The sequence below is a fragment of the Raphanus sativus genome, chromosome 2 (assembly GCF_000801105.2).
Source record: "Raphanus sativus cultivar WK10039 chromosome 2, ASM80110v3, whole genome shotgun sequence".
NCBI classification, from domain to species: Eukaryota; Viridiplantae; Streptophyta; class Magnoliopsida; order Brassicales; family Brassicaceae; genus Raphanus; species Raphanus sativus.
Genome location: NC_079512.1, coordinates 22,254,051 through 22,268,387, shown reverse-complemented (window position 1 = coordinate 22,268,387; position 14,337 = coordinate 22,254,051). Strand labels below are relative to the sequence as shown.

The 14,337-nt window shown below is 31.5% G+C and overlaps 1 protein-coding gene across 2 annotated transcripts; it reads left to right on the top strand.

Moving 5' to 3' along the window:
• Positions 1-10,265: 10,265 nt before the first annotated feature.
• On the top strand, positions 10,266-13,305 carry LOC108826172 (protein CHLOROPLAST IMPORT APPARATUS 2). Of its 2 annotated transcripts, none has more exons than XM_018599565.2 (3): positions 10,266-11,819; positions 12,523-12,710; positions 13,033-13,305. In XM_018599565.2, the coding sequence occupies exons 1-2, from the start codon at positions 10,899-10,901 to the stop codon at positions 12,703-12,705; spliced, it is 1,104 nt and encodes a 367-aa protein (XP_018455067.2). In that variant the 5' UTR covers positions 10,266-10,898; the 3' UTR covers positions 12,706-12,710; positions 13,033-13,305. The 2 variants fall into 2 exon arrangements, with proteins under 2 accessions (XP_018455067.2, XP_018455061.2); XM_018599559.2 differs by having other exon boundaries at positions 10,271-11,819; positions 12,523-12,675.
• The last annotated feature ends 1,032 nt before the right edge of the window (positions 13,306-14,337 follow it).

Sequence of the window (14,337 nt, the reverse complement as noted above, 5' to 3'; positions counted from 1 at the left end):
ACACTTCGATATGATTAACGCTAAAAGACTGGTTATGGCCACTGCAAAAGGAAATAATAAAGAAAAACTTAAAGAGTTGCACACAAATTTGACATAGCAGTATAGCACGAACCGCAAGCGGTTTACCAGTATTTGAGCAGCTCTCCGGCAACATAGTGGTAGCTAACTTTTTTTTCTTCTTCACAGGATTGCCTCTGCCTCTGCGTTCACACAAGTAATATTAGAGACATTAGCCTCACACTCACCATAGACATTTGCCTTACTAGTTTCGTTGGAAATTTGGCTTGATATGTGGGTTTTTCAGACAGATGATTGGGATCATGTCCATTAACATAGCTTGTACTTGATCCACTGGTTTACTAGCTGAATTACCTCGTCCTCGTCGGCAGACTCATTAATCTCCTCTGTTTCACCTCCGCTCGCCTCTGCGTCTCTGCAGTGGCTGCAGTGAGTTTGTAAAAGACCCTACCCTTGTATTAACATCTCCAGTATTGACCGTCCTCTACAACTCGTAATTGCCATTTTCGAAGAAGCTGATTTTTGGGTTTAAGCAGTACCACAAGAAGCTGCTAATACTGCTACCCTTGTATCATGTTAAAGTCTACTAAATCGAACAGAGATAAAATCATTGCAAGCTTTTTTATATTTAACTCTTTCCATTTCGTGAAAATTGTCATTTTGACATATTCATACCTACTCCCTCTGTTTCATAATAAGTGTCACTTTAACCTCCTTTTCTTGTTATACAAAGAGTGTCACTTTACAATTCCAATATAAATTATACTAACTTTCAGCTGAAAATTAATTGCAAACTGCATTGATTTTATAAATAATTTTATTTATCTAAAATACTACTCCCTCCGTTTCTTAAAGAGTGTCGTTGTGACATTTTTCACACATATTAAGAAAGTTGTTGAAATATATGTAAATTGTAATCAATTATACCACTTTGACCAATAGTATTTTAGATAAATAAAACTATTTATAAAATCAATGAAGTTTACAATTAATTTTTAGCTGAAAGTTAGTATAATTTACATTGGAATTATAAAGTGACACTCTTTGTGTAACAAGAAAATGAGCTAAGAGTGACACTTATTATGAAACAGAGGGAGTATTGGTCAAAGAGGTATAATTAATTACAATTTACATATATTTCAACAACTTTCTTAATCTGTGTGAAAAATATCACAACGACACTCTTTAAGAAACGGAGGGAGTATTAAAAATTACACATATTCAATCAATATTATTTGAAATAAATAAAATTATTTATAAAATTAATGCATTTGTAACTAAAATTATGTTGAAAATTGCATTAGAATTATAAAATGACAGTTTTTATGTACAAGAAAAAAAATTGACATATTTTAAAAATACATAGGGAATAGGAGATAATGAGAGGTTGAAATTATTATTTCGTTGGTAGACAAGGACTCATCAAAATGTGTTGACTCATTCTCCAGTAATTAAGTTAGATGAATTTCTTTATTTTTTTTTTTTGACAACAATGAACTACTCTAACGTGATTCCACCGATTCGGAAAGCCAAACCGGAGGTATCGAATCGACATATAACATAGCTGAAGGTGAACTCCTTGCCCCATGAGCAAGCTTGTCCGCCATTGTATTTTGCGCCCTTGGAATATGTCTGATCTTGAAATTAGGGAAGAAAGTCTTACTTCGGCGAATTTCCTCCATGTGCGTAGTAAATGCTGGCCATTCTTCGGGTGAGGACACCATCGTCACCAATTGAGAACAATCTGTAGCAAAAACCACATCTGAGAACTGCAGGGTCTTCATGCACTCCATTGCCCAAATCAGCGCTTCACATTCTGCATGTAAAGGAGATAGGCTACGTCGGAGATTCATTGCCCCCATCATTTTATAAAGATGAATTTCTTTATAAAATCACAATTTGTGATAAGTGAATTGATTCATATACTTGATTTGTAATATAATATTGACCCATCTTTACTATATAATTTATCCGTTTATTTTAATTATCGTTTTAGATTTGTACACAAATTAAAAAAATATTTAATTTTGTATATTTTATATATAAAATATCATTATCTATATACCCAATCACATTTTAACAAGAAAAATAGAATAACATATAAAAATTAATAAATTCTACATTGAAATTATAGATTGACATTTACTTTGAAACAAAAAAAAATTATTTTACAATGATAACTAAATTGAAGCAGAGAGTATTATGTATGATCTCTTTCAATTTCTGATGTGAAAGATTTTGTTTATAATATTAGTATCAAACTCTTCCACATACTTAGCCCTCGGTGTGTAAACGTCCTCACATAGGTTTGCTCCCTTTTCAAGCTGTCTTCTAACCAGTGTGAGCTAAGTTTATCTATATGGAAACACCAAGAAATCAAATTTGATGCACTTTCATAAATAAAAATTTCACTTGAAAATTTGTAAGTATCAAAAAATCTGAAAATAGTTTATTTTTAATAGGATCTCCAAAATTTCATGATCCGTACCAACAAATGCAATGGACCCTCCGATTTTAAGCAACTTTATCACATACTAAAAGCAACAAAGAAGAAGAGCATTTGAAAATGCGAAAGATTGATTTAACGTAGCTCACAAGTTAAGATGACAATTTCGTCACGACATAACATAATAATTTCGATAAAGAGCTCAGAATAAGTGTTTTAGTTACGGATCCAGGTTTGCCGATGATCTTAGCGACGGCCTTGGTAACATCCTTGAGGATGACGGAGCATGTGACGACCAGACGACGTCGACTGGTATGTTTATGAACAAATTCAGAGTGGGCGTCTTCTTTATTATTTTTGATCAGATCAAAGCTATGATTTCGATCCCGAAGCAGTGGCTTTCAGGTTGTGAAAGTTGAGACAACGATTGGTAAGCAAAGACTAAACTAGTCTAGTGTTATTTATTCAAATAGAACTGAATTTAACATGAACCAGTCAGAAGATAAGAGATAATGGACTTGTTAAAAATTAGGCCCATTTAATTTCGTACCCAAATGTAAAAAAAGTTAAAAAAAAATAGCATTATTACTAAACAATAAGTTATGTCAAAGTGCATCAACTTTGAACTCTTTCTTCTCCGTTACATTTCTGGAGGGGGACCAATAGAATTGTCTTTCACATTTTAAAATTTTATTTAATCAGCATGGAGAAATATGGAATATCATAACTCTTTCACCTTTGTCTTTCCATGGTTATGATAAGCTTTCCAGGATCCAAGATAAAGAGTAACATCATTGGTATAATTGTTTGCATTGAATAAGTAAAAATAAAACAAACAAAATTACAACATGTTATTACTTCTCTAATATTTATTTTCCGTTTAAAAAAACACTTCTAGTTAGTTAGTCATCTTGTTTGTTTGTTTTCTTTCTTTGGACCTAAAACGTTACAAAGTTCTATCATAAGTATGGAAGGTGCCGATGAAAGAGTTATGCCATTGTGTTCTTTACCCATGCTGGTTCAAAACAATAGGATTCGAAATTTAGCGATGCATAATTGCAACGGTCCCCTCCCCTTGTTTCAGAAAAAGAAAAAGAAAAATACTTCACTTGTTTGTAACTATTTTGGTTATTCTTGACTCTTGAGCCATGACAGAATAAATAAACATTTCTAAATTTATATTTACACATCTCACTTGGATCTTTTTTTTGAATGAATTCATATCTCTAGTTGTGTTTTCGTTTTACTTGCTTTTTAGTTTCTCACTTTAATTACTATATGAGACCCATATATTATATAGTTTAGCAAATTTCTAGCATGTCTATGTACATATATAATATATGATTAACTTAACGTTAAAAGACTGTAAACTTCGGTTCCACTTCATGTTTAGAGATCAGCCGCTCTACGACTTACATTCTCGATTTCAAAACCAGAATATCACGAGAATAATGAATATACACTTGAGAGATATAACTCTTTGTGCTAAATTATTATTATATAATATATTATGATAATATTATTTTCTTACTCTTATTTTGTATTTAAATAAGACAAAATATTATATAAGTTAGAATAAGGAATATATATTTATGTTTTTAATAAATCTGATTTCTATTCATATAATTTGAAATTCGTTATAAGAGATAAATATAGCTATAGTTTTTTGGTATAAAACCGAACCAAACCAAAAATCGATGGTATATAAACCGAACCAAACCAATTTAGATATAGTTCCAATTAGGCCTGAGATTTTTATCCATATCCATTTATCCGACCCAAAACCGACCCGAAATTGACCGGTTTGGTTTGGTTTGGGTAAGTCTAAATTTATCCGATGGATCAAATTATATTTAACCATGGATATCGGGTCGGTTCGGGTATTTACCCGAAATCCAATGGGTACCCGATATAAACCGAATTCTATGTAAAAACACATAAATATGTGTCTCATGAGGGTCGAACCCAGGTGTGAAAGCTGATATAACATCTGCAATACCACTGGACCACCATAACTTTATTGTATATTTTACATTTTACTTATATATCTCTATTTTGTTGTGTTATTATGTTTACATTGTAACCGCTGAGAGTCGAACCTAAGTTGTTTAGGGTCAAGTCTCAAGAGTAATACTACTAGATTAGCTCAACTTCTCTGTAATTATATACATATTAGTAGTATATATACGATATTCATTTATTTTCATAAAAAAATAAAAATACAATGAATAAAATAAAAAATATTTCAGATATTGAGTATGATTTTGGATAAAATTTAACCGAACCGAATGTTACCGGTTTTTTCCGGGTTATACATGGTTACTTTCATCAAAAATCCGAACCGACCCGGAACCGGTCGGTACCGAACCGAAACCAAACCGTAAGTCTTCCAAGTACTCATTGGATATAATTTCTAAATAACCGAAATATCCGGACCCGAACGGGTACTATCCGAAACCGAACCGAATATCCGAAATCCCAGGCCTAGTTCCAAACTTCCAATATAGTAGTTAATTTTCATAAACCAAAATACCAAAAAACAAACGAAGGTTAGATTAAACATGCCTAAAGTGTGAGGACAAAATTTTCGAAGACCCATTAAATATGGCCGAAATAACCACATGGTAAGATAATTGTAAAACAAGTAAATACAAAATAGTTTTGAATTTCTAAGACAATACTATAACATTTAGGGCTTCTGCATATCCGCTTCCTTCCGGATTGTTGATCAATCACAGTATGCAAATTTTTGCTTTGATTTCATTTTTTTTAGTGAGAGTGTGAATTAACAGTGAAAAGTAAAAAAAAATCAACATTTATATTTCATATAGTCATCTTGTTAATCACGTTATCTAAAACTATAATCCTATTGAAGTTCTCATAAATGACAAATTACAACTCAAGCACGTCTCATCTTACTTTATTAATAAGGTATTTACTTCAAAAGTAAACTTCTAAAAATTAACAAAAATAGAGTAAATTAAAATTTTCTCCACTATATAAATTTTCCAAAATAAAGATAAAGATGAACTGATATTTTCTCCAATGATTTACTTTATATGTGTTTGCCAAAAAAAACCAAGAAGTTTCCAATTTAATTTTAGTATTAGTTATTAATACATAACGCATTCATTTGCAAGTTTATTCATCTTATCCAACCATGAACAAAAGTAATTAATATTTAATATAAACTAAATATTATCATTGAATAAAATTATTATACATAACGTAAACAAATAACATTAGATTTATTAAGAAAAACTAAACATAAGTATATTTCCTACAAATGATCAACTAAATTAAATGTTCTGAAATGAGGAATGAGCATCTTTATTCTATATATTCTTCTAAATCAAATCAGAAGCTCTTTGAAATGGATATATTCATACTCTTAGATATCTACAGATAATTAAATAAAAATAGTAATATGAACTTTAAAATTAGTTGGATAATAGTAACACATAATTTATTTACTGAAATTTAGAGTAAGTTATAATTAAAAGAACAGTTTTCAATTTTAAAATATCATCTTGAAAAATGAAGAAATATATAGTATTTTAAAATTTAAGGTACAAATGTTCATTGATTTAAAATTTGAAGACAGAAAAACAGAAATATTGCTGAACCAAAATTTTCTACACAACAAAGCAAAAATGAAAAAAACGAAACACCCATGGGGTATATCTGAATATAAACAATATACTTTAATTTACTGCTGTTAAAATTGAATAGCTAATATGTTTTTCTCTACAAAACTTGTGTGAAAAGTAGTACGTAATTAGTAAAAGATTGAGGATGGGTCACATGTTGTCAGAAGAAAAGAATGTCATATAATAACAAAAATAACTTTGGAACAGGGCCACAACAAGGTTTATCCTGTTTTATTTTCCTTGAGGTTCTAATTCTCTCTCTAGTAAGATTTTTTTTTTGTCAATTGAATTCTGTCAAAACATTTCTAGTTTGGCTTGTTAGTTCTATTCCCGGTCAAAAAATCGATTTGAAGTTTTGTTCTAATTAATAAGTATGTGTGATTGGATATGAACCAATGGTGAGCATTAATCTAAAGATTCATGATGTGCATTAATTTTAAAGAAAGCACATGACAAAATCTGAGCAAATCTGAAAAAAATATGCTGACAAGTGACAAATTTGTATTGACTATCTAGTAAATTATAAGTGACGAGTGACGAATTCGTGTAGACATGTCATAAAATTTCATATTTTGGAACGATAAATTTTTTAAACTACGGAACAAGATATTCTACGGAATATTTTATCTTCGTCAAAATAATATGTCTGAAAATTTTATCCAGATATTTATAACGTCCACTATGCAAGGCTGGCCTGTGCTAAAGTATATGAAACAAGGGTTTTAGACACCAAATTTCATAAAAGAAATAGCGCATCAGTTACAAATAGTTTCTTTAGTATAGTGGTTGGCAGGTTTATACGTCTCCAAGAACTGTTGAGTTCAATTTCTTCCAAGAGCATTTTTTTGTAATTTTGATTTAGGCGTTCAGTTGTTCTGGACCGGCACTGCCACTATGATATCAAGAAATGGGGCGAAACCTATAAATAAAAATATCAAATTACCAATTAAAAAATATTGGATTCTGTAGCTTTTTCCCTAAAACTTCTACTGAGTCATGGCCAATGATAAATTCTAAAGAAAAATTATGCAAGTAAAAGAGGAATATCCAACTCCACGGAATGCTAGTCAATAATGGTATCTGTGAAATAATTATTTATTAATGGTAAATTTGAAAAATAATATCAAATTTGTGATAGAATTGAAATTTCTCCTATATAATTTAGAAAATTTATTCAAACATATAATTCTAACCCATACCTCTTTAATTAATACAATGCACGTTGATGTATATCTAAACTCAAACATTGTATCTCGTAAGTTATTTTGAATGTTTAGTTCTAATTATCAATTCCATATTACAAAATTCATTTTCATAATATATTTTTGCAATGTGTAGTGGAAGATATAGTGATACACTATTTACTTTATGAATGTTTTCTGATTGTTCAACCAATGTTTTATGATTGTTTCAACCATCCTCAATTTCATCAGTCCTTTTGGCAGTTTTGTAAATGTAATGTTTGCGCATTTTTCTTCACTTTTTCTGAAAGCTGAATAAATAAAATCTGACTATGTGTAAGAATTATCCAAAAATGCTAAAAATGAAAATGATTATCGATTTATGAGTATGAGTTAGATTTTTTTTCCTGGAACTGAGTATGAGTTAGATTTACGAAATTGAAAAACCAAATGCAAATTCGATAGTCACCAATTGAAAAAAAAACAAAAGGAGTAATATGAAATAGGTGTTGGGTGTTTTAAACCATCTTTCAAAAAAAGAGTAATTGGATGTTTTGTAAACGTGTGGTCATAAACTCATAATCTAATCTATTAAAACTGAAGTACAAATTTAGAATAACCCTTAAACTTGCACAATATTTACAATACAATGCCACTAGAATAATTAAAAAACTTACCTTTTATTATTCTTTGATTTTTCTGGTTATTAATGAATTTTTTAAATCTAATCTTACCTAAAAACATAGTAACAAGAAAGTCAAAATCAAATTGTCATCTTCTCTATTAAAACCTATAATAACTACGTGTATAGACAAATCATATAAACTGTATTTAATTAAATTTAAATATGTTTAGTTGGTTATTTTTTAAGAAATACAAAGGGTTTGTACATACGATAGAAATAATGGCATTGCCATTACAAACCAGGTCATTCTCTCCTTCAAAAAGTGGAAAGAAAATTCTCCAATTTTCAGTACCATCATCATAACATGACTTATACTTTATCACCTCTTCTTTGAATACAAACTATTAGAATATACCTTTGATCTTTTTTTTTGGGTCAAACCAGTTTTATCTTATTCATTTATACAAGTAATAAACACAAGTGGCAATCTATAAGTCAGTAACCTGAACCGGTTACGTATAAATCAAAATTTACATTTTTTACAATTTAAATATGTTTTTATCAATACCAAATATATAATATACAAAACGTAAAGTTTATGTCTAGACCGAACCAATATAAGATATATTTCATTTAACCATCCATTCAAATTATTATTTGTGGATTTACCAAAATATGGTATATGAAGAGAATATTCTAAAAGTAAAAATAATCCTATTATCCTATTTGATTCCGGTTCGATTTTGATGTATAAAAACTTAAAAATATTCAAATACTTATACAGTTAATTATATTATGATACATATAAAATATATATTAATAATCATGAAAATATCAATTTCTGAAAAATAGTAAAAAGTTAACACCCGCACGGGCGTGCGGGTCAAGCTCTAGTTAATGTTTAAATACAGTGTTATTTTGATAATATACGGATAACTCGTGGATATCATAGCTGTCTCTACATATACAACGGATATGTATATCCTAACATGATAAAGAAAATATATATAAAAGGTAGAAAATCTAATATCTAATCAGAAGTCATTGATCGTAATGAGGTAAACGTAGGTTTAGATTTCGCCACAAATTACTTCAAATAATACCAAAAAGGCTCCAATCATTTTCCCTCTCACATACACAATCCACTAGCCAACCACTTTCTCTCTCCACACTTTTTAGAAGGAAAATATTAATATAAACGTAATTATTATTTCTAAACACTATATTATAATTTTTAAGTATGGGAAAACTGTAAACGGTAAGCTTGCTTGTATATGAGGAAACTGTAGACTTCTAGTCATATTAGCCAATTAGCCATAGCTATATAACACACGTCAAATATTTATATGAAGCCCATTATTTTACTGTTGTTTATTTAATAGGAACCGAATGTAAATTTGAAGTTAAATCCGGTGAGCAATATGTTATATAAGCATTTTAGCAACAAAAAAAAAGTTATATAAGCAATCACGTACATACTTGGATTCAACCGAAAAAAATAGAATTATCATATATGCATACATTTTTTTTTGTAAACTATCATATATGCATACATGCTCAGAAAAAGTTATCATGATTCATGCATATATTTTTTTTTTGAAAAAAATAAAAATTCATGCATATATATTGAAACATCATCTGTTACAAATTATGGATAAGAATTGTCGATATAATTTCTTTGACACATTCTTTTGTCAACTCTGGACAAATAAATTATCGATGTAAGTAATCTGGGTACTTAATGAAAAATTAGTAAATTCGAAAACCTTAAACCAAAAATGGTCACAAATTTGTAAAGTCGGTTCTTAGAAACACGTGAAAACTTCTCCGACCAGGCGACAACAATCAGTTAAACAACCACGTCATCATAAAATCTAGTAAACCCAATGACATTAGGCCACGTCGATGGATAAGGTGACGTTTGTCTTGTGTTCTCTTTAAAACTAGTTTCATTGCACAATCATATGAAATTAGAAATTTTATTATTTCTCTTTGTTTAGCATTTTTGTTTCTTATTTATTAGATATTGGAGCAAAAACGTATTCAACTAACCGATAGATTAAATGTTTTATTGGGAAACAAATCACCAAAATTCATGAGCCGATTATTACTGTTTTAAAAGATTTGAGGAACTGGTATTTAGATAAGCTAAGCATTTGCAATGAGATTTTCCTTGTAAAAGTTTTCGTGTAAAAGTATAGAGAAAATTTATCCTGGGAGATTTTTCAAAAAAAAAAAAAAAATATCCTGGGAGTATTCATGGATAAGAAATATCGTAAAATTTTGGAAATACTAGATAACTAAATATACAAAAGTGAAAAAAAAAATCCAGCAGTAGAGACCCCATACAGTCCAGAACGGCCTATTGCGAGCTATCTTGTCCTTCTTCGCCAATCACCATATGCTCTCCCTTCACTCTCTCGTCTTCTTCTTCCACCACTCTCTTTCTCTCTCTCTGTTTCTCCACATCTCAGTGAGATTAATCTTCACAATTTTATTTACGGAGCGGAGAGCTCTTTGTTTGTTTTATTAAACTTTCATCAAAACCCTAATCTTCTCGTCTTATATAACTCGTGACTCTTGTTTCTCCTCCAATCTCTCCTCTCCCTCTGTACTAACCAATTGAGTTCCTTCTGTAAAACTTCACTCGTTGGCCAGTTTCTTCGGTTTTCACAAAAATCTCAGATTCCAATTGTTTTTTTCCCTTTTTTCTCTGCTTTTTTTTCTTTAGATGATGAACATTTATAAGAATCTTTCTTTCCTCTCCTCATTTACCTAAAGTTTTGACCCTTTTTCTTTCTCCAATTTTGTATTCACAGTTAAATATATAAAGGGTTCTTCTCTACAGAGGGTTTAGGTGTTTTATATAAATAAGTTTTTTTTTTAAAATTTCATTTCCCTCAATTTCATAAAACAAAAGAGGGACATAAACAGTGTACTTGCACCACTGGTTCTGATTCTCAACATCAGGCCAAGAAATGTCGGCTTGCTTAAGCAGCGGCGCCTCCGCCGCATACAGCTTCGAGTTAGAAAAAATAAAATCTCCACCGTCAAGCTCAACAACAACAACGAGAGCCACTTCCCCATCATCAACAATCACCGAATCTTCAAACTCAATCTCCACCCGGAAGCCAAGAACGCAGCGGAAACGACCGAACCAAAGCTACAACGAAGCCGCGGCTCTCCTCTCCACCGCTTACCCCAACATCTTCTTCTCTCCCTCCTCCACCAACCACTTGTACGCCAACAAGAAAACTCATCATCACTTCTATGGATTCGATGACGACGTCGACGACGACGCTGAGCTCCTCCTACCCTCCGAGCCGCCGGATTTTCTGTTTAATCCCATCCTTCAAGCCTATTCCGGTGTGAGTGTCAACGAATCGGAGGTGAGTCAGTTTGAATTCTCCGAGGAGTTCGAGTCGATTCTGGTAGAGGAAGTTGAAGAGGGAGGAGTGGATAGTATAATGGGGAAACTCGAACCGGGAATAAACCGGCGAGTTAACCGGTTTGATCATCATCAGATCATGAGAGGATTTAAATTCGCCGAAAACATCCCACTGGGACTTGTTGGACTGAGAACCGCTCTCAGAGACCACAACAACGACGCGAGGTTTCGCACCGTCGACTTCGATCGGATCTCGCCGCGTGTCCAATCCGTAACCGTCGATGGTGAGAAGACGGAGGAGGTTAAGAAGAGCAAGAAGAAGAAGAAGAAGAAAGTTGCGGCTGCGGTGTCATTGAAGACGGAATCGAGTAAAGAAGAAGAGACGGAGGAGAGATCGGGTCGTCCGATGTTGAAGCTCGACTACGACGGCGTTTTGGAAGCTTGGTCTGATAAAACGTTGCCGTTTGGGGAGGAGATTCTGGGCTCGGAAGCTACCGGAGCCGACGTCAACGTATGTGTCTTTCTTTCTCTGATTTCTTTCCTCTCTCTCGCTGTTGATTATTTGATTTTTTTTTCTATATTAGTTTTGGAATTAATTAATTAATTAATCGTAACTGATAAATTCGTAATTCTGTTACAACTACTAGTGTGATGCCAAGTGGAGGTTACAGTGTGGTGTCTGAAGGGAGTGTGTTTATGTTTTGTTTTTATGCTCTTAAATAATCGATAGTTAGTAGTAGTTTATTAGCGGGCACATTAGGATGAAATTATGTAAGTTTTTTTTTTTGAACATTAAAATTTATGTTAGTTTCTGACAAGAACTTATTAAAATTTTCTGAAAAAGTTCCTTTTCCGTACTTATGAAAATATGAATAATTAAACATTTGACTTTGGTAGATGGTCTTTTTGCTCCTTTTTATCATTTCAAAAGAAAAAAAACAGCTTTTTATCAATTGAGAAAAGGAGATTTCTTTTTATTTGTTGAAGTGGACTTTAGACATTGCACGTGAATGTTCACGTAGAAGATAAACGAAGAGGTTCAAAAAAATTTCTTTTTTTTTCAAAACTTGTTTCGTATATATCTGTCTTAGTTGTATACTCCTTTTAGCATAAAAGGATATATGTTAGTTTGTGAGGTTTACATAAGCCTCAGAAAACATAAATGAAAATGTGTCCATGTGAACTAATGTGGTGGAACATGGCTTTTGTGACAGGCCAGATTAGCTCAGATTGATTTGTTCGGAGACAGTGGAGTGCGAGAGGCAAGTGTTTTGAGGTACAAAGAGAAACGTCAAACTCGGCTTTTCTACAAGAAAATTAGATACCAAGTTCGAAAACTTAACGCAGATCAACGTCCTCGAGTGAAGGTATCTTCACCCACCTTACTCCGTGGCTAAAACATGTAGGTTTTACCATTCATGCATAATTTGTTTTAAATAGTTTTAGACCGGGTTCTTAACCAATTCATATAATTTATACTTTTAGTTACTAATCTTTTTAAAACTAACAAACATAACTAGAATCTGAATTTATTTAGTTAATATAACAATTATCATCTTAAACTAGAAAAAAATAATCTGTATAAATATATACATATTTAGTGGAAACAAACTAAATAGTAAATTTTAGATTGGGTCAAGGATAGACATTATATTTTTGATTACGACAATGAATCTAATATTAACGCTACCTTCGTTCTGTGGTTGATGATTGGATTGGAACAGGGACGATTCGTGCGAAGGTCCAGTGCAAGCCCTCCAAGTTGTCAAAGATAACAAGGAAAAAAGAGAGCCAAGATTCACTCCTTTTATATTTCTTCTTAGTTTTAAATTTATCTTCTTTTTTTTTTGAAATTTTGTCACCCTCATTTTGGTTCTTTGATTTATGGTCTGTGCCGTTTATAATGTAGGCTTTTCTTCCTTAATTAATTGAGAGAAAGTGAGGGATTAATAAAAGTTTTTTTTCTTTTGCATAATGAATGTGTTAAATTAAAATCATTGTATAAATAACCAATAGGTAACTTAGTGGTAATTTTCTGGAGGTTAGTGTGTGTATCTATATCCGAGAACTAAATTTTACTAATCGGTCAGTTTGAGTTTGAGTTTCGGACCAAGTGGTTAACATGGTGGGTTATAATAGGCGATCGATCCACTATGTAGCACTAAGTGTATTTACCCTGAAACTGACTGGACCAGCCGACAAGGTATATAATGTTGGTAACCGGTTTTACAAAAACTGACTGGATCAGCCGACAAAATTCGATATGAAGATTTTTATTATTGTTGTATTTTATTATGTTACATAGTCATATTATAGTGAAGAAGATTATTGTTTATTGTATAATTTTTGAATTAGTTTATTTGAGTCTTTATATATACACTGTTATGTAACTCTCTCTCTCTCTCTCTCTCTCTCTCTCTCTCTCTCTCTCTCTCTCTCTCTCTCTCTCTCTCTCTCTCTCTCTCTCTCTCTCTCTCTCTCTCTCTCTCAGGACTAGATATTGTACTAGGATCCAAAAAAACTGAACCAGAATTGACCCAAAAATACAGGTTTGGGTTTGGTCGGGGTCTAGAGCAAAGTACCTATGGAGTATTTTTTTTTGGAACCGCAAATCTTTGTCGAGTCCAAGTCTTACCCAAAATCTGATCAGGTATCCTAAGTACATGAAATATTTTGTGTATATTAGATATATTTAGATTGAGTTTTCGGTTATATTTTCTGATATAATTTCAAATTTTAAAAATATATTTTTGGTATTCAGTTAAAAATTTGGGTATTTGGTTTATAAGATCAGATTTTAGGTAAAATTTCAGGTATTTTTGGATATTTGAATATTTTGGTATTTATTTGAATTTTCATATATGTTTCTGTGTTGGGTAATGTTTTCAATTTTCAAGTATTTTATATTTTTCGGGTCTTAATTTTTCAAACCGAAGACCCATTTGTACCAAAATTACAGGTATTTGAATTATGGACTGAATCCGAAAGAAACCAATTCAAAACCAAACCAAAAAATTTCAAAACTTAAT